This window comes from Echeneis naucrates, chromosome 17 (genome assembly GCF_900963305.1).
Source record: "Echeneis naucrates chromosome 17, fEcheNa1.1, whole genome shotgun sequence".
Taxonomy (NCBI): domain Eukaryota; kingdom Metazoa; phylum Chordata; class Actinopteri; order Carangiformes; family Echeneidae; genus Echeneis; species Echeneis naucrates.
The window spans coordinates 11,902,031-11,923,483 of record NC_042527.1 but is presented as its reverse complement, the minus strand read 5'-3'; the positions used below and the strand labels follow the sequence as shown (position 1 = coordinate 11,923,483).

Below are 21,453 nucleotides of genomic sequence, written 5' to 3'. Positions count from 1 at the left end.
ACATTCTTCACATTTTGTGCAGCCACACGGATCTCCAGCTCTTCCACTCTCCAACACACTCACCTGCAACATGGCGGGGGCGTCAGTGAAGGTGGCGGTGAGGGTGCGACCCTTCAACTCCAGGGAGATGTCAAAGGACAGTAAATGCATCATTCAGATGTCAGGAAACACAACAAGTGAGTAGAGAATATGCGATATGAGAGATAAGACAACACGACTGTTTTTTAGTGTGACTGCAGAGTTGTTTGCGGTAATGTGGACCTGATTGTGTTGAGTTTTGTGTCAAGTGCAGCACAGTTTGATCAGGATAAATTTGGATATATACACCCGGACATATGCTGTAATTCGTGTCATGTACCTGCACTGCTGTCATGTGGTTCTTCATTTTATCTACAAAGCTGAAGTCCCTAGCTTATTGCTCAAGATGTGTAAAAATGTAGCAGAAACATCAAATATGTTGATACAGATGAGGAAGAAATAATGCAGTCATTAACCTTTGGCTCATATACATTGTCAACAGGCTAAAATTTGTTTACATTTCAAGTTTAATTTCTGAAATCTTCAGTATAAAGACTCTCAATGGATCCTAAATGTTAATAGTTGCAGTACAAATGCGTGGAAATTTAGTAATGTTGGGTTCAGTCCACTTGTTCGCCCTACAATGCATATTCCTCTTAATCAAATCCCTGTGACCTACATTGAGCCAAGTTTAGCATTTCACCTCAGATATTTGTCTCGTAGGCAGCTTTGCCCTCCAGCAGCAAGAAAGCAGGCAGGGAGGCACGCAGCATGTTGGCACTCATTGGGAGCCAAACAAAAGCTTCACTCAGGCCTGAAGCCCGTCAGTGTGTGTGGGACGTGTCCACTGCCACAGCTCTCTGCTCTGATGAGGCGAGCTGCGGGGACCAAAAAGACCCTGTTGTTCTGGTTGAGCCCAGATACCGGGTCAGCTGATACAAGACTGTGTTTGTGCCTGTTGTGCCCATCAGTGTTTTTAAATGACCTTGTTGGATAAACTGATAGATTGAGAAAGATCGAACTAACGTCATTTCCGCTTAGGAGCTTCACTCACTGAATGCAATTCATTTTTGCATTTTTATCTGCAAGGGCCAGACTCTGGTGTTTCTGGCTGGGTGCTTGTTTCAGCAGCACATTCCTGCTGCTATGTTGAACCGGTCCACAGGGGGAGGTACAGTAGACTCAGTCTGCAGCCAACAGAGCATCTGCTCCTGCTCACTTCTTATTTTGTATTCCACACACAGTCCCCGCTCCGCTCTTTAAAAAGGATGACAGTGCATTTAAACCCTCTGCTATTGACACCACCTGAACTCTAGCACGTAACCTCTGATTGGTTCTGCTTTAAATTTCCTAACAAGGGAATTTCAATCAATTCAACTGAATTTAGTTCTGCCATAAACAAGATATTTAAAAAAAAAAAAAAAAAGGGTGTGAGGTAGGAAATTGGAATGGCTCAGTTAAGGTTGTGTGAGAGAGAAAATATTTAGCATGGAAAGCTGTAGATTTAAATATTTGCACAGTCCAGTGAACTGACCGTGAATAGATTTAAATAATGTGCAGTTTCTTCAGCTTTTCATGTCTCTGATTGATCTGTTTTGTTCTGCTTTAGCCATCCTAAACCCCAAACAGCCGAAGGAAAACAAAAGCTTCAACTTTGACTTTTCTTACTGGTCACACACTACGGTAAGCTTCATGGCATAGTTTCATTTTTGCTTCTTTTCATGTACAGCTTTAGTAATACTGTTCATATAGCTAAATGAATTAGTTGCATCTATTCAAATCAACAGCTATTTATAAATATTAATCTGAAAGTTTCCTGCTTTTAACACCAACTGTTTTTCTGATGTAATGTCAAGCTGTGTGTGATTGTCTGTCTGTGATCTTTTTCTTTTGTCTTTATCTCCACTCCTGCGTTTAGCCTGAGGACATCAACTATGCATCTCAGATGCAAGTTTACCGGGACATCGGGGAGGAGATGCTGCTTCATGCCTTCGAAGGCTACAACGTTTGCATATTTGCTTACGGCCAGACCGGAGCAGGCAAAAGCTACACCATGATGGGACGACAGGAGAAAGACCAACAAGGAATCATACCTCTGGTAATATAGCATCCAAGACGAAGGCTGGAAATAATTCTCCTTAGAGAAAAAAATTGTAAATTTGTGTGATCCAAGTAGATGTGACTGAAAACACAGACATGATGCTCTTTGGATTTATCATCTTTTCAGTTTAAAATCTGTCATAATTAAACCAATCCATCCTCTCTTTTGCTAGCTGTGCGAAGACCTCTTCACCAAGATCAATGGCAGCAATAATGACAACAGCATGTCTTACTCTGTGGAGGTGAGTGACCTCAGGATGTTGAGCATTTGTCATTTCTTCCATTTTTTTCTAGGCTTTGAAACAATCTGTGCAATGTTTAACATCTAAACCTGATATGTCAATAAAAAAGTCTACTCAATTAACTAAGTTGTGTAACTGCCTCTGCGCCTCCAGGTGAGTTACATGGAGATTTATTGTGAGCGTGTACGAGACCTGTTGAACCCCAAAAACAAAGGAAACCTGCGTGTCAGAGAGCACCCTCTGATGGGGCCTTATGTTGAAGATCTGTCCAAACTAGCAGTCACATCCTACAATGACATCCAGGACCTGATGGACTCTGGAAACAAGGCCAGGTGACTTAAATGTAGTCAAGTGCTCATCTTAGATCGACCAGCTGATTGGTAGATGTCATAATGGGTGACTAAGATGAACGGACCAGGGATTTGGTTGTGATCAATTCATTAATCAGCAGATGGAATGACGGATACCGTTGGTTCTATGCGCCTTTTTATTTCAGGACTGTGGCCGCTACCAACATGAATGAGACCAGCAGCCGCTCCCACGCTGTCTTCAACATCATCTTCACACAGAAGAAACATGACATGGAGACGGACAACACATCAGAAAAGGTTGTGATGAAAAGCTCCCAGTCCTGCCTAGGAGAGCACCTTGTCTAATAGATGTTCTTTTCAGCTTCTTAGAAAAACGAATCAATAAGAGCGGTAGTTTTCTTATTCTACAACTACAACGGAGCTGCTGTGAGGCAGAAAAGACTTTTTGGCCTTTATATGACCTGAGTCAGGCCGTCTGAATGTTTTGTGATATTGATTGATGGATGCTTGTAAAATTTTACTGCTAGTTCTTCTGCTCAGCAGTTTCAGGTGAAAAGCATTTGCTGTTGTGACTGTCAATCTTTTTTTTTTTTTTTTTAACTGAGAGCAGTTTGAGGAAATGCTTTGTCATCATACAGGTCAGTAAGATCAGCCTGGTGGACTTGGCTGGCAGCGAGAGAGCCGACTCCACTGGAGCCAAAGGAACCAGACTGAAGGTGAGGAGGAGGTTGTGATGGTATTTTGTCTTACAGGCCGAAGAGTCTTTTAATAGTAATCAAATCTAAATTGTCCAATGAACAGACACACGAAATAATTGATTGTTATTTCCATGTGTTTGCAGGAAGGAGCGAACATCAATAAGTCTTTGACCACACTGGGAAAAGTAATTTCTGCTCTAGCTGAACTGGTACGTTTAGACTTTCAAGCATACGGCTCCTCATGTTCATTCATTCATGTTTCATAATGCAAATAACAAATGTTAATATTTCTCTTGCAACTGTCAGGACTCGGCTCCAAACAAGGTAAAATATTAAATTTGAAAATGCAACTAAGGTATTTTAGGTATTTTTTTCAGGGTTAATAACCAAAAATCTGTTTAATTTTGGTATAGAACAAGAAGAAGAAGAAGGTGGAGAGTTTTATTCCTTACAGAGATTCAGTTCTGACCTGGCTACTGAGGGAGAACTTGGGTATGCCAAACAGATGTATTTATTTATTTTTTTATTACCACATGTCTGTGTGTCAATTAAAATGATACCTTATTTTGTTTCTTTTAGGGGGAAACTCGCGCACAGCTATGGTGGCTGCCCTCAGCCCCGCCGATATTAACTATGATGAAACCCTCAGTACTCTTCGGTGAGAGAGGCATTTTGAGGATATTGTGACGCTTAGCAAGCGATATACATATTGGATTGTGGAGCATCTTTATCTCTAAACATTTCTGAGAAAAATGGACTTCACATTGTGTAGTTTGGTCGGGTGAAGTCCTATGAAGCCTTATAGATCCACTTTTCCACTTAGCAGGGGTTGTACAGCAACTTAATAAATAATCTCTGGAGAGTTCATTTTTCTGGTGAATGTCATTCATTATGCTGAGCCTGAGGAATCATTGTTTGGCCTCTGTCTCTCCAGATATGCCGATCGGGCCAAACAGATCCGCTGCAATGCCGTGATCAACGAGGACCCCAACAACCGACTTGTGCGTGAGCTGAAAGAGGAGGTGGCTCGCCTCAAGGACCTGCTGTATGCACAGGGTCTGGGAGACATCATAGAGAGTGAGTGTTACAGGGGAAGCATAACTCTCACTCACAGAGTCCACATATATACACTTATGCATTACGCCTCCCCACACATACGCACTAACCCGCATTTTGGGTTTTTTGTGCAGCTGTACTATCTCACTACTTGTAAGACAGTGTCTCTCACACACAGTGTCTTCTCTCCTCTGTCCTATCAGCATATCGCTGCACCGGCCCGGTCATCACTGGTTTGAAATGTGTGTATAACTGCAAGCCTGCGCTTTGCAACTAATAGAATTGAACCCTGTGCCAGCCTTCCTCTTCCACCACACCAGAGACCTGACTAACAAACCCGAAAGATTTGACACAAAAATAAAATACAATAATTATTAAGAGCATACAAACCTTCTATTATGCTAAACCTTCTTACTGTAATGCAAAATTTAGAAAAATGGCCTCCTTTTTTCTCTTCATTAGTTCTCATTTCCATGGTTGTGTGTGTGTGTGTGTGTGTGTGTGTGTGTATGTATTTTTTTTTTTTTAACATAGGAAGCTTGAACTACTCTTAAGTATGTTTCTGCACAGTTTTAAATTGGCTTAAAGCTCTGCACTGTGGTCCCGTGAGGACAACATCAAAGCCAGGGTTGGCGTGAAACATGCCATTAAAATGCATTCTCTAAAACTATTATTGGAGATCATGGAAGAAAGGACTGACTGAGAGGACGCCATTTTAGATTGCTGAGGAGCTCTTGTCGTTGCACCCTGGTTCTCTGTGTGTGGAGCTAATTGAAGCTGTGAGTCAGGGCTTTGAGGACTGCACTGCCAGGAGCTATGCTGCCAACGGCTGTGCTGAACACTTTCAAAGACATGAGGCCATGCTTTTCACCGAACAAAACAAAGACAAAAAAATTTAGTCCTTTTGCACAATGGTAACATGTTTTTTTTTTCTTTCCTTTCACATAACATTCTCATGCCTGCAAGCTTGTTTTTGTGTATATGAGTGTCAGAAAAAAGGCTTCCGGTCTCTAACTTTCAGTGTATTTGGCATCAGTTTGAGTTGCTCTTTTCTCTCTGTCTGCGATGGCTTTGGTAAGCAAATGACCTCTGCTTCCTTGATCCATTATTTGAGCTTTCTCTTCTTTTTTTGTACTCCTCCCCGTCATTCCCTTATTTCTTTTTTTTTCTGTTCATCCATTTTTCTGCGTGTTCCTCTCAACCCCCCCGGTGTCTCTCCTGAATTACCCGGTGTCTACTTCGACCTACCTTCCTTCTGTCCTTCCTTCCTTGCTCTCTTCCATACAACGCCTCTCTTTGTGGCAGACCTGTGCGATTACAAGAACTTTGTGAACAATCGCCAGGCTGTCAATCAAAGGGGTGATCTCTCCACAGTGACCAACGCCATGACAGGAATGAGCCCCTCTCCCTCGCTCTCGGCTCTGTCCAGTCGCGCTGGGTCCATCAATAACCTCCACGATCGAATCTTCAGCCCCGCGAGCGAGGAGGCCATCGAGAGGCTCAAGGTAGGAAAGATGATGAAGGGAATAAAGCAATTAAGTGAGTGAAGTCAATAAATCCAACTTCGGTATGTACAATTTTTAGATCCGTTTTAAATTTCACCAACAGGAAACTGAGAAAATCATTGCAGAGCTCAATGAGACATGGGAGGAGAAGCTGCGTCGTACTGAGGCCATTCGCATGGAGAGGTTGGTCAAAATAATTCATGTTTCTTTTTTTTTCCCTGCCATTTTCCACCATCAGCTCTTAAAGATCAGCGAGCTCAAGCCTGTGTGTGTTCTCTGTAGGGAGGCCTTGCTGGCTGAGATGGGCGTTGCCATGAGAGAAGATGGAGGCACTGTTGGCGTATTCTCCCCAAAAAAGGTAAGCGACTTCAGATTTGTCGCTGTTGGCCACTACTGATATTTTATAAAATTTGTCGGCGGTCACACAAACATAATTATAATTGCCATGATTTCTATTTCTTTCTATCTTTTTTTTTTTTCAAGACGCCTCATCTTGTGAATCTGAACGAAGACCCCCTGATGTCTGAGTGTCTGCTGTATTATATCAAAGATGGCATTACAAAGTAAGGTCTTAAATAGCGTCACGTTTGAGGTTTAACTCAGATATGATTTTGATCCAACCAGAATTGGTCATCTTATCTTTCTGCAGGGTAGGCCGTGAAAATGCCAAAACTCGCCAAGACATTGTTCTGAGTGGTCATTTTATCAAAGATGAACACTGCACCTTCAGCAGCACAACAGGCCCCCAGGGAGAAGGTTAATGATTCACTGCTTTCTCACTCGCTTTACATAACTGCTGCATCTTTTCACATCAAGCCCACCATCTCTTAAATTGCACATTTTAAACACTAGGTTTTATAAATCTTCTTTAGGATGCGTCATCCTTGAACCATGTGAGGGGGCCGAGACATATGTCAACGGGAAGAGAGTGACCTCAACCACTGTCCTGCGATCAGGTTAGTTTGTAAAGGAAGAAAGAACCGTGGCCAAAGTTAGAACCAGGGTTTAGAAATCAGAGAAGCAGCCAAGGTGTTGCAGTGAACTTGTAGAACTTTAACTTTGTATCATTATTTCACAGGCAAGCATTTCCATCACACTGATGTTCTTTGTTCTTTGATGCGTTTTACTACAAGGCATTTACACTCATTTGAATTTTGTAGGGAATCGCATTATCATGGGAAAGAGCCACGTGTTTCGTTTCAACGACCCAGAGCAGGCTCGCCTGGAGCGAGAGAGAACCCCGTGCGCTGAGACGCCGGTGGAGCCCGTGGACTGGGCTTTCGCTCAGAGAGAGCTGCTGGAGAAACAAGGCATCGACATGAAGCAGGAGATGGAGCAGAGGTGTGGAGCAGAGGACATGAAATTCACAAGGATGACTCTTCCATTTGATTATTGATCACTTGCATGTGAATGCTTTGTTTTCAGGCTTCAGGAACTTGAGGACCAGTATCGTAAAGAAAGGGAAGAAGCCAGTAATCTGTTGGAGCAGCAAAGACTAGTAAGGGAAAGCTCCAATTTGAACTTACGTCAATCAGCTTCAGCATTGCTGTTTTATACCATTAGAAGGAAAAAAATGATCAACGTAATTCTATATTTGATTTTATTTTTAAAAGCTTAGATTACAAACTGAGTCAGTTCCTCACCTGGCTCACTCATTGTTTCAGGACTATGAGAGCAAACTGGAGGCGCTTCAGAAACAAGTGGATTCTCGGTACCTGGAGTCACCTGAGGAAGAGGAGGAGCCTGAAGAGGAAGGTGAGACTGGCTCTTTTAACTCTTTTCGATTCTGCCAGGTATCCTTGTATTTGATGACACTTATCATATCAACTCTGTTGGCTTTCCAGTGCCTTGGACAAAGCGTGAGACTGAGTTGGCTCTATGGGCTTTCAGAAAGTGGCGTTTCTACCAGTTCACCTCTCTCAGGGATCTACTATGGGGCAATGCCATCTTCCTCAAGGAGGCCAATGCTATCAGTGTAGAGCTGAAGAAGAAGGTGGGACAACAGAAGACATTGTACATACTAACCACTTTTACATATGTCATGAATTCAGCAGTACTTTGTGTGTTGTAAAGCTCTTCTCTGTAAAGACTGAACTTGTTGTTAAAATCATTGATATCTTTTTTACAATAGAGATTCGTCATTTTTTAAAAGTTGAAATTAGTTTAATGTGGTCTGGAGGCCGAGTGAAGAATATGAAGTGTCTGCTGGGGGGCAATTGTGGATTTGATTGGCTTCGCAAAAATGTGATCCTCTAAAAATAATTGCTTGTGGACTTGCCAGAAATAAAATTGCTCCATGGGTCATCAAAATTTACCACACCATAAAATGTACTGAAAATACTGTAGCTGCCAGCTAACGGTGAAGCTGGTGTGATTATTAATATCCGCAACTTCTGCTTCATGTATCAGCCAGTTATTGATTTCAAACAGCCCTCAAAGCTGAATGTTGTATTACATTCAGCAGAAGATCAAACTTGCGATCAATCTGTGTTGTTTGCTTTCTTTTCTTTCTTTGTGAGTCCCTGCTGTGGGAGAAAAATCTTTTCAAGATGCAGGAATGCTAATTAGATTTTACAGACGCAAAACAACAAACACCTGCTCATGTTTTATGTCTTTTGTCCAGGTTCAGTTCCAGTTTGTCCTCCTGACAGATACTCTCTACTCGCCACTGCCGCCTGATCTGCTGCCTGCCTGTGTGGCCAAAGAAAGAGAGAGACGACCTTTCCCCCAGACCATCGTAGCTGTCGAAGTACAGGATCAGAAGAATGGAGCCACGCACTACTGGACTCTGGAGAAACTCAGGTATTATGCTTGTCACTGCAGTAGTGGGTGCATGGCTTAAAGCGGATTTTAAAGCAAAGATTTTATCTATTTGTGATTCTTAGAACATTGTGGAGTGTGTGAATCCTTACACAAAGTAGCATACATAAAATTGTAAACTAGTTTAGAAATATATAAATCTGCTTAAGCTGAGCTTAAGCTTTGGGGTTCTGATTAAAAGACACAACATCGGTTTGTGCTAATCTTACTCTGTTCCTGCCTGTCCCTCACACTAACCAAGATCAGTCCGGTTTTTCCTCTAATACTGCCATGATTTGCATGCATTTTATCTCACTTGGTTTATGTCCCATTTATTCAGCTCTCAGGCTGGCCCTCAGCAGTTTTTTTTTTATGCTGCCCCCTGCAGGCAGAGGCTGGACCTGATGAAAGAAATGTACGACCGTGCAGCAGAGCTCCCCAGCAGCGCTGTGGAGGACTGTGACCACGCCCTGACAGGAGGAGACCCCTTCTACGACCGCTTCCCCTGGTTCCGTCTGGTTGGGAGGTCAGCCATCTTCTGACGCTAAGCTCTGCTTTCCTCTGGTATCATAAAATGAAACACAAACACATCCCTTCCTTGCTCATTCTCTCCAGGGCTTTTGTCTACCTGAGTAACTTGCTGTACCCGGTGCCTCTGGTGCATCGCGTAGCCATCGTCAGTGAGAAAGGAGAGGTGAAAGGCTTCCTCAGAGTGGCTGTGCAGGCCATCTCAGGTACTGAATTCAGGAAGAGTACCAGCTGCTGTTGAACAAGTTGTTATTGCCATTCAGACCTGATTCTAACATGTTGAAACATTGCTTCTCTCTGCAGCCGATGAGGAGGCTCCTGATTACGGCTCCGGTGTGAGGCAGTCAGGCACTGCCAAGATCTCCTTTGAAGACAAGCAGTTTGAGAAGGTACTTCATGAACAGAGAAAGAAAGAGAAGTTGTAACATGAAACATGAGTCTCTTCATGTGGATAATAATGTCTGGTGTAAATGGGGCTTTTGGTCCAGTTCCAGACTGAGTCATGTCCCGGTGGTCTGTCACACTCCAACACGGTGCAGGAGGAGCTGCGAATTGTGGAAGGAGAAGGACAAAACGCTGACATAGGAATCTCTGCAGATGAAGTTAACAACAACACTTGTGAAGGTGAGAGAAAATCTGTGCAGGGAATAGAAATTTTGCTCGCTCGGTTAAAAGATGACATGCCACATATACCAAATTTGACCTTTTTATGTTCAGTGGAACACGCTGCTGGGATGAATATCAAATAACGGTGAAATGATGCAAAACTGATTTCTGTGTCTTTTGCAGCCACTCTGGAGCCTCCCAGCAGCCCAGTGAAGAGTTTGGGTGTGGGTCTGGATCTACCTCTGGACCTGTCTCCAGAGAAAGCGCTGTCTCACCTGAAAATCGGCAGCATCTTCACCTTCAGAGTCACGGTCTTACAGGCCTCCAGCATCTCGGCCGAATATGCCGATATCTTCTGCCAGTTCAAGTGAGTGAAAAGTAATTTTCCACCCTCTGGATGTCCTCATGTATGAACATTATTAGCACATAAGCCACATTATTTTTCCCGGTTGTATCCTTGCACTTGCCACAAAATTCTCATTTATGCGAACTGTTTGAAAGGAACTTTTTTTTTCTTAGCTGAATAAAATATAAATCATGTAAGAAGTTCTTGTGTATGCAAACCTCAAATCAATTTACTCTGGCATCACGTGATTTGCTGATGGTTTCAGAATCAGTATAATGTACTTGTTACCATTGTTATGGATTATTTGTTATTCACCTCACCTCTGCTGCTGTGACACTTCACTTACGCTTCATTTCTCATTAGAAAGTATTGAAATTTGCAGATTTTAGAAAATATTTTTTAAATTGTTCACAAATTATAATTGTTTGTGGCTTGGCCATCATACATGCTAATTAAAATGGGTTTTGTGTGGTATTCAGCCAACTAAAAAAAAAAGTCTCTCATTTCAGTTTCATCCACCGTCATGACGAAGCTTTCTCCACTGAGCCGCTGAAGAATACCGGCAGAGGACCTCCCCTCGGCTTCTACCATGTACAAAATGTGGGCACACAACTTTGCATTCACTCCTAACATTTCCTGAACGCTTCTCTTTAGACAGTTGTTGTAATTTCATCCCTTCTCTTTGCTGTCAGATCACAGTGGAGGTGACCAAATCCTTCGTGGAGTACATAAAGACACAGCCCATTGTCTTCGAGGTGTTTGGTCACTATCAGAAACAGCCCTTCCCTCCGCTCTGCAAAGACTTGATCAGGTGGGAAGAAATTTCAATTTGAATTTCCTTCAGCTGATGACTAATTATGAGCTGATTTGTCATGTTCTGGCTTCCTCGTCTGGCCTTTTTAGTCCGCTGAGACCTTCCAGGAGGCAGTTCCCCAGGGTGATGCCTTTATCCAAACCAGGTCAGCTGCCTCAGAGAATCCATCCAACATCACTATTAATCCACCCTTTTATGAGTAGGGTTTTCATACTTAAGTTTCATTTGGATTTGCTGTAAACTATGTTGGACTGTATAAATGAAAGTGATTCAAATACAAACGCTGTAACTCAAAAATCTGTCCTTTGCATTATTCAGTGCCGGCCACAAAGCTCAGCACTTTGACTCGCTCCACTGCAGGACCATGCCATGCCAAATATGACCTCATGGTCTTTTTTGAGATTTGCGAGCTGGAGGCCAATGGGGAGTAAGTTATATCTAACTGATTTGATATGATGAATACAATAAATAAATAAAACGCATATAAGGAGACGCACTTGATATATATTATATACTGCATTATCGGTCTGATGTGTTTTCCTTTTCTGGTATTTCCTTGTCTCCAGCTACATCCCCGCTGTTGTTGACCATAGAGGTGGGATGCCCTGTCATGGCACATTCCTCTTACATCAGGTGTGACCATGTTTAAAAAAATTACATTGTGTTTCCTTGAATGCCTCACCGTCTTCAGTGACAGTTGCTTGGAATCAGTAGATTTCCAGATAAAAAATAAATAAATAAATAAATGTGTATTTCATTGCAACAATAAATTTTGAGAAATGTACCTGAGCCAAATTTCACACATTCAGCCCTTTCATTGGTTTTATTTTAGCATGAAACACATTTATCTTCATCACTGGTAACAAACTGGTCTGTGTCCCATCGACTCCCCAGGGCATTCAGAGGAGGATCACCGTGACCATCGCTCATGAAACAGGAAATGACATTGAGTGGAAAGAGGTGAAGGAACTGGTTATTGGTGAGTAATTAAAAATTCCCAACTATTCAAGACTGTTTAGCTAATTTGTTTAGTAATAAAAAGACTCTCTTTAAAAATATTTTTTAGATACCTTGTCACTGAAGTATCTTTTTTTTTTTTTTTTACCCCAGGTCGCATTCGAAACACACCAGAGGCTGATGAAACCATCATAGACCCCAACATCCTTTCCCTCAACATCCTGTCTTCTGGATACTTCTGGCCAAAACATGACGACAAGTACATATTCATCTTCCTTTATTTTTTTTTTTTTACTTTCATGTTTTCAATTTATTATTTAAACATTTTCTCCTTTCAGTTTTTTAACTAAGCTACACTATAGACAGACAGAACAGTAATTTTTTCCATCGCCTCAACAAAATCAAATACATGTATATATTTTGCTTCAGTACATGTTGTCTTTTTTTTTTATTTGCGTGGCTCAATATTATTTGCTGAGTTTAAACTTTTAACAGCTGCAGTTAAAAGTTTCTAACTCCTGTCCTTTTTCTCTTTATTCTTTGTTAATGGCAGCGTCTCCTTGGGGGTTGATCATAGGTATAATGACAATCATTTATTTAACGTTTTCGATTATTCTTTCTGATAACAAGATGTCTCTGTGTTTATCGATATTTTGTGAGGTTGACTATTTCTTCCTTTAAAAATGGCGCATGTTTTGTTTTTCTTACGCCAGAACTTTCTACCGGTTTGAGGCAGCATGGGACAGCTCCATGCACAACTCTCTGCTTCTGAACAGAGTCACTCCCTACGGGGAGAAGATTTACATCACCCTCTCTGCTTATCTTGAGGTACTTGACATACACTTTTTCTTTTTTTCCTCCAACAAATATTTATTCAAAACTGAAAGTGAAATGTTCAACTCACCTGAGTGGATATATATTTTATCTAGATGGAGAACTGCACTCAGCCAACTGTGATCACCAAAGATTTCTGCATGGTGTTTTACTCCCGTGACACGAAGCTGCCGGCCTCCCGCTCCATCAGAAACCTCTTCAGCACCGGCTGCCTCCGACCCTCTGAAAGGTACGGATTTATTGATTCATGAAGTCTAAATCTTGACTTCAAAATTGGTTTATAAAGCCTTTAAAGTCTTTAAAAATGTAAACTGTTGTTTTAATTGGAAGTTACCTTCCACCAAAATGTACTATTGAAATGTTGCCTCCCTCCATCTCAGTAACCGTGTCACAGGAGTCTACGAAGTCACACTCTGCCATGTGGCGGACAATGGAAGTCCAGGTTAGATGGAAATAAAGTCAACAAGGAATTTCATCTATTAAATAAACAGCAATTCATTTCTCAAATGAGGCTTTTCTTCCTCCTTCATCAGGAATGCAGCGCCGTCGCAGGCGTGTGCTGGACACCTCGGTGGCTTATGTCCGAGGAGAGGAGAACCTAGCTGGGTGGAGGCCTCGCAGTGACAGCCTTATCCTTGACCACCAGTGGGAGCTCGAGAAACTCAGCTTGCTGCAGGAGGTCAGTTAGTGGAAACCTGGATGAGAAACCTTTAGATGTTTAGTGAAATAGGTAGTTTATTCAGGTTGATTACCTTTCAGCCTCACAAAATCCGTCTGTTTTGAGTCCAGACTCCTGAAAAGTCCCCAAGTTGTTATCACATGAAAATCCTGTATGTCCAAATCATCACCTCTTCATTAGAAAACCATATTTGTGGTAGTTTGTCATAATCCATCCCAATCCAATCATAATTCAATCAGATTAATTTAATGAGAAATTTGACTTTTGCAGAACTGTAATGTTTTAGGATGATATGTGAAGCAAAGAAAGAGGAAAAAAAAAAAGGATACATTTAATTTTGTCCAGGTTCAAACACACGTGATTGAACAGCCACTTGAAATGTCACATTTTCATTCACAACAAGTGAAGATAATTTTTTTTTTTTTTTTTTTTTTGTGGTTTTAGGTGGAGAAGACCAGGCATTACCTGCTGCTGAGGGAGAAGCTGGAGGCGACTCTGCAGGCTGGACAGGAAGCGCTCTACAAGAGCAGCGACATTGTCGACTTCACTAAGAGTCCTGTCTTCAGCCACAGTCCCAGCAGCAACAGCCCCGTCCCAGAGAGTCCCAACCAGAGGCAGAGGGAGCTGGCTGCCAAGGTGACTGCTGCTCTTTGAGGCCGCCTCAGCTTTTATCCTGACCTTGTCTGTTACGCAGCTACTAATAATAATAATAATAATAATAAAAAAAAAAACAAACCTGTTTTTAATTCCTTCTCTTTAGTGTCTGCGTCTGCTGATGCACACCTTCAACAGGGAGTACAGCCAGGTGAGCAGCAGTGCCAGTGAGAGCAAGGTGAGCCCCAGCCTAGGCCCTCTAACCCAGCCCAGTAATCCTTCTCAGGCTAACCTTAACTGCAGTACCTTCGCAAAATACTGAAGCCCCGCAATTCACCCACTCGCTGCCTCTGCATTCAGCCATTAGATCATTTATTCTGCATGCTTTTTTTTTTTTTTTAGAATTTCTTGCCATCCAAGTTCAAATCCCTTATGTCTATTAAACTTACGTTTTCCTGCATTATAATCACTAAGCAGACCTGTTTTTTTTATTTTTTATTTTTATTTCAAACATGTAAAAGTAAGAAAAGAAAGGAAAAATAAAACTAAACACAAAACACAAAAAGATCAGCATAAAAATGATCCCAAACACACATCCCTGATTCTATTTGCATTTTTAAAAAGGAGTGGGAAGAATACCTTACTTATTCAATCCCATCCCTTCCCCTATTAAATATCTATCTTAAAAAAAATTGAGTAAAATATTGAGCAGGATCCTCTGCTAACTTTTTTTTTCTTTTCCCCCATGTATATTTCAACACTAAAAATAATTTATCATCCACTCCTTTGTCCCTCCCCGACCTCATTCCTCATTTTCCTCTCCTTCTTAGAGACTGCGAGGCTTCCACTAACCTGATGTTACTCCTGCATGCCATCTTTAACATCTTACTCAGCACGGGGCTCTTAGTCAAAAGGATTTTTTGGATACGCAGATGGTTCTGCAGTACATTACTAGAAAATGACAAATTGTCTGACTTAGTTGTTTTCTGAATACATGTCTGTGTTGTACGTGCTTAATTGTTTGCGGGTGTGTTTTGTCCGTATCTGTGTTTGTTCCTTGTGTTCTGTTTGTGTTCTTCTTGATGCGTGATCGGTGGTGTTTGTGTTTGTGTTTGTGTTTGTGTTTGTGTGTGGGTGTATGTTAGCTCTCTGAGATGTCTGCATCACTAATGAGGGACTCATCATCGTCTGGACTGAGCACGCTCACTCCGTCTTCTACCTGCCCGTCACTTGTGGAGGGACACTACGACATCAGGTACGTAAGAGTTTAAAATCTTAAACTTGAATGATGTCTGTTAGTAGCTGTTAATATAAAGTTTAGAATTTACTTTCATGAAGGGGGACTTGCATGAGACAGATTGGAAATTTAGATATAGCCAAACTGAAGGTATTGCAGACCAAGATGCGCTGAATTTGTGAAGCTCATTAAAGATTAGAACAAAAGTTTCCTAGAATGCAACTCCTGGTTGTATTCCCAGAGCAAATGGTGTTACCGCATGTGCAAAATAAAACATTTCCATTCAAAACAGAAGTAGGGTGATCTTCTTTTAAACTGTGCATGAACATCGCCTCAATTTGGTTGAAACTTTGAATTCACTTTCAAACTGTTTTTTTAATTAAGAGGTTATGTGAACAGACTTGTTGAACCATCTTTCCTTTTTGTCCCGTTATGAACTTGTTTGTGTTGTGAAGACACACTGAACCCAGTTCTGGAGCGTCCACCCCAGATCTGGACCCGTATAGCCCAGTGGATAGAAAGAAAGCTCTCAGAGGATGTTCCTTCGTTCCAGACATACAGGAGATTCGTGTCAGGTCTGTTTTCATTTGGGGACTAGGCCAAATTTCAGAGCAGCTGTCACAGTTTACTAGTTTTGTCTTAACATCTATTTCTTTCATCGCATGCAGCCCCATTGTGTCAAAGAAGGGCTACTTGCACTTCCTGGAGCCTCACACCAGTGGCTGGGTGAAGCGCTACGTGGTGGTGCGCCGGCCTTACGTGTACCTGTACCGCAGTGAGAGGGACAGCGTTGAGAGAGCTGTCATTAACCTGTCATCCGCAAAGGTGGAGTACAGCGAAGACAAACAGACTTTACTGCGGGTACGACTGAGCTTCATCTCAAACTGAAAAAATAAACAACGAAGCAAACATAACTCAGTGAACCTGAATGAACTTTAGTAATCTGAGGGTGTTGTCTCCGCATACCTCCAGACTCCCAACACGTTCGCTGTGTGCACCGAGCATCGTGGGATACTGCTGCAGGCCACCAATGACAAAGAGATGCATGACTGGCTGTATGCTTTCAACCCCCTGTTAGCCGGCACCATCAGGTGGGCTTCTTAACACGAGACCACTAGAAATAAAATGCCACTCTCCAAACAGAAACATGAATGGAAAATAAATGATCATGTTGCTGTGTAATTGTGGGAAATATTATTGTCTGCTTTTCTATACAATGATATTTAGATGCTGTTCTCATAGCTTTTTTTTTTTTGGCTTTTTTTTCCTGGAAAGTTCTTGAAAGTAAGATGAAAATTGTGCACCTTATGAAAAATTTGTATTTTAATTCCTACTTTTCCATTTATTAATCTTGCCTTCCCATATCCCTGCAGGTCAAAGCTCTCCCGGAGAAAGTCAGTCCAGTCAGTCCCATCAGCTCAAAGGGTGTGAGAGGTGAACCAGCCTGGCAGAAAACAAAACAGAACAATACAATCTAAAAGCTCCACTCACCCTTCTGCTCTAATGAACACTGACCATATAAGCAAACTTATACATAAAACCATTTAAATACTCTTGTAAATGACTTCACTCAGTTGCTCATTCCAACAAAACCGTCCCTTCTCTCTTTTTGCAGTCGACACCTCAAATCCTGCATGGTGTGCTCCTTCCTGACCATTAGAAGAATACATAAGTAAAACTAACCACTCAATCATGTTAATTAACTTATCTTTGCTGGGCATTTGAACACGTTTCGATCAGTTTTTCACATTTGTGTAGATATCTGTCATCTGTGAGGCCATCAGATCCCTGTAGGAAGTTACTCTGCGCTCAGTCCCTCCTTCATCTACCATGTCTGAAAATAAGACCAACCATCATGTATTTCTAATTACTGTAACACCATCAGGTGGGGGGGGGCCTGAAACGTCAGGACAGATGTTTCTCTGTGTAGAAGTGTGTTAAGCGCAGGCGGGGATGGCCGCTCCACATGCGTCCATTCTACAAATACTGTGCATTACCTCAGTTCGGATTGGCTTGGTGCTCTCCAGCATAGAGTATTTGTTTATCTGCAGATCAGCATACAGATCAGTCATTTTAACACTGAAGTAGCATGGGGAGGGATCTGTTAAGAGAAATGGATAAGTTGTAGTTGTGTTGCATTTTTTTTTTTTTTTTTTTTTTTTTATTTCAGCTGGTTCAATGAAAACTGAATTCATTGGCTAAATAATTGCAAAAGTAATCCACAATCAGGAGAGATAAATTATGTCCTTGCCTTGCTCTTGATATGTGCTTTTTACATACCCATAAAGGGAAATATTATTTATTGAGATCAAAAGTTCTTTGGTCTCATTCTTTTTTCTTTTTTTCTTTTTTTTTTTTTTTTGGGTGACAGGACCACCGGCCAGTTTTGTTGCATGGCACTTTGTCTTTATTGAGTTAATGTATTGCATCATTTACTCAGTTGTTTTAACCAAAGCACTATCGTCTAGTTTTAATCGTTTCGAGCATCATCCATTGTGCACTTGTGCTAGCAGACAGTTTTTGAAAAAAAGTAGTTGAAAATAGTTTAGCATTTGAGAAATATACCTATTTGCTTTTTTTACAGAGAAGGATAAGAAGATATACACGACTACTGTTACCATCAGCAGTTTGCCATGCTTTCTCCAAATTTAACTACTAGGTCAGTTTTCCTAAAGTTCATTAAGATGTTAAGATTTTGAAAGAAGTTGTGTGCTGAACAATTTCCTGACAGAGACTTTCAGGAAACAAGGACACACATGAGCTACAGTACAGTAGTTATATGCACGAGCTTTAGATCTTCTCATCTTACTTCTTGCAAGAAAGCAGACAAGTTTATTTCTTTAAACAAATAAATTCAACCTAAATTAAGTTTTATATTTATTAATATTTATATGGTAACTATATTAGAAAGGACAACTGTACTGTTTGTTTGTGTGTGTGTGTGTGTGTGTGTGTGTGTGTGAGACCAGGTTTTTATCAAATAAGCACTTATTTAGTCTGTTAGAGGGCAGCAGAGTTGTTACATTTAATACATTTACCATTTAAATTTCCTCCAGTAGCTAAAGGGAAAGTTGTAAATGATCCTGGACCTGTAATCTGCTGAGGGCAGTTGTTTTGGGCAAAAGTGTCGCCCACGCACCAGATAGTGCCTCCCCTTCGCACCTTTTTCTTCTCTCCCGCTCCCGTCATTGTCTTTAACATCAACACTAAAGTTAGTTAAATGTGTATAAGAATAAACTTTTATGTAGAGTTGTAGTAGATGCTTTAGATTTTTTTTTTTTTTATTATTGATGATCTATGTTTAGGAGAGTGAATATTATCAATGAAGCTTCATGGTATGTTGGTATAGCCTGTAATAGTACAGTGCAGAATATATGTCATCATAGACTAAATATTGCATTTTAAAGGAAGTCCCCTCTTAGTTTTTGTACTGTAGGTGCAATTTAAATTTGACAGCCTGATGCTCACGTCAGAACCAGTACAGTATGATTAGCTCTGTTCTGACTTTTCTGTCGAGGATGGTTTATAGTTGCTTTTACCTGTTTATGCTTTTATTTTGTACTTTTGTTATGCAGTGTACCAAGATGACCCTGAAGGCTGGTCTTTGCAAATATTAACAAAGATTTTGTTAATGATTGTTTTGAATTGAATTTTTTTTTCTTTTTTTTTTTTTTTGTAACTCTTGTAGCAAAGATGTGGTCAGCCAACCATTTCTTCGTCCCTGTTTTCCACTAATTCTGATCAGTTTATTGTCACGTCTGACTCACGATCAGTCAAAAGTATTTAGGACTGTCGATGTCACAGGCCAACCAACCTGTTGGGCAGAGCAGCCTAGTAGAAAATCTGACTAATACAAATGTTACTTGTAATGCCCCCGTTGTTCTAATGATGGTCTGTGTGTCAACAAATAGTTCAGCATAACTTCATAAAATTTTTCTGACTACTTTGGGTCATCTTGGTATAATCCACTTTGTTTGGTAAAAGGCTTATAGATATGGTGTATGCTGTCTGCTGGAACAGAAGATAAATGAGAATTTTTATTTTCAAGGATAGATTTTCCTCTTATAATATATTGCACTCATGCACAAAGCATCTTTATGTGATTATGATTTCATATGATGGCGTTTTTAAGAATCTATTGAAAAGGCTGGCTTGTGTTTAAAAAAAACAAACAAAAAAAAAAAAACAAACAAACAAGAAAACACTGTCCAGGAAGGAGGATGAGATTAGATTTTGAAACTGTGCCATTTTCACTTCAGCAATCAAACCACCAACACCATCAAATTTTATCGAGTGTTCTTTAGTTTCCAACTGTCTGAAGTGCACTGTCTCCAGATAGATCAAGCGTATCGTGCTTAAAAAAAACAAAAACAAGCAAAAAAAAAAACCCACTTTGCAAGACAGCTTTAGTGAACTGGCCAACAGAAAGGCAAATGAGTTGATTATTTCATAGTTGTCTGCTTTTTAATTGTCATAGCTCTGGATCGCAGCATGCAGGTCCACTTATCTTCTGCTGAACTCTGTCCCTCTCTCCTCCCTTGCTGCTTGCTAAAGACGACAGTCTCCAACCCCTCCCCCTGAAGTGCTGCTTGTAAAGTATTGTCATTCATGATCCTTAATGACTAACTGGAAACCTTCCTCTTGGCTCTGTCTTGTATATAAATGGAGATTTTCTGTGTTGGGTCTTATCACACAGATGATATTAACTCTCTCTCTTCCTCTGTATACCATGATGAATAAGAATAACTGACCTGTTGCTTTGTCAGACGTCGCCCCGGAGTAAAGAGTGCTGATTGGAGATCGGTTTTGCACATTTTGACTCATTGTGGATGAGATGGTGGTTGTTGTGGAGCGGGTAGATGATCTCAAGTTCGCACTCTTGCTCCGAGTTGCCTGTGAGGAGCAGATGCAGGTCGCAGCCTGTGATGAAGTCTTAATCTCAGTGCTCACGTTTATCTTTTGAGTGTTCTGGAGTTTTTTCTCATGTCTGTGGACACATAACAAAAGTTGTGAAGAAAAAAAAAAAAAAAAAAAGGCGACTAAATAAATGAGTGTTGAAACTTATGCAACATTTTAGTGTCACGTGTCTAATTTTTGCATTTGTTAATTTGAATTGACGAATAAGATCTGGCTTCATGAGATGCGTAACATTTGACAGTAAGCCTGTTGTTACATTATGAACTACATGTTGACCTTATGTTACCACATGCAGGGTTAGAAATGAAATGTTCTCAATCTGCTGAACAGCAGAAACCTTTAGGTTTGGGTGCACCCAAACTTGAATTACTTAACTTAAATTCTTGTTCTCCTATTGTTGGATTCATCATCCAGAGAGAATGTTTACTCTCACACAACTATGATTTGACTCCACTCATACTTTGAAATCTTCATCACAGTGAAATGACCATTTAAGAAGCCCAGTCACAACAAAGACAAGATTGTTAGTCAAAGGTGGGAGAAATTACTGAATTTCTGTGGTTGATCTCAAATTATCACACAGGTGAGGAAATTGTATTATCGATTGAAAGATATTTAATGCATACAATTAAATTTTACGCAGCTCCAAAACTGATGAAATGTGACAATGAAAAATAAACAATTCTACTCCTCACTTACCTCTTCTAGCATATACATATACTCTGTCCTGTAATGAAAACCCATGTAAAATATCAAACCAAATGTTGAACAGCCCCAGAGAGTGTGGATCACGACCAACAGCATCGTGTTTGTAAGTATCATTGCTCATATTGGATCATATTGGATTCTGTAATATTTGGTTACCTCAAATTTTCCTTCCATTTTATATCTTGATTTTCATAATCTTTTTTTTACTTTTTATGTTTTACTTATCCACAATTAGCTAGAAAAGAAATGTCACTTAAAAGAATATTGATGAAGTAAAAGTTTGCTTGTTACAGGAGGTGGAAAAGAAAAAAAAAAAATCCACAAACATATATATCGTGTTTCCTTCCTGAAACGTGCAGTAATGTTTGCTGTGAATACATACAGTATGTCTTGTGCTGTCTAAACTCTTGAGGTTAAACAAGAGGGGAAAAAAATTTATTAAACATGAGCCAAAGAAGGAGGTTTTTTTTTTTTTTATCTGACATGGCATGCTAAGAACTGGAT

General features: G+C 40.6%; 1 protein-coding gene across 1 annotated transcript; it reads left to right on the top strand.

The window, feature by feature from the left end:
- Positions 1-64: 64 nt before the first annotated feature.
- kif1ab (kinesin family member 1Ab) lies at positions 65-17,427 on the top strand. The gene is made up of 46 exons (XM_029523991.1): positions 65-176; positions 1,628-1,701; positions 1,937-2,116; positions 2,292-2,360; positions 2,514-2,692; positions 2,857-2,968; positions 3,310-3,387; positions 3,513-3,578; positions 3,676-3,693; positions 3,783-3,861; positions 3,949-4,027; positions 4,304-4,446; positions 5,800-5,930; positions 6,034-6,113; positions 6,213-6,288; positions 6,414-6,493; positions 6,580-6,686; positions 6,803-6,886; positions 7,091-7,271; positions 7,356-7,428; positions 7,595-7,685; positions 7,775-7,923; positions 8,554-8,732; positions 9,118-9,255; positions 9,345-9,463; positions 9,561-9,646; positions 9,746-9,881; positions 10,047-10,230; positions 10,719-10,809; positions 10,902-11,020; positions 11,113-11,168; positions 11,342-11,450; positions 11,590-11,656; positions 11,918-12,002; positions 12,134-12,239; positions 12,694-12,808; positions 12,910-13,043; positions 13,195-13,256; positions 13,348-13,493; positions 13,938-14,129; positions 14,254-14,325; positions 15,233-15,342; positions 15,780-15,899; positions 15,993-16,185; positions 16,297-16,415; positions 16,698-17,427. Exons 1-46 carry the CDS (start codon positions 71-73, stop codon positions 16,753-16,755), a joined length of 5,031 nt encoding a protein of 1,676 aa, XP_029379851.1. The 5' UTR covers positions 65-70; the 3' UTR covers positions 16,756-17,427.
- The last annotated feature ends 4,026 nt before the right edge of the window (positions 17,428-21,453 follow it).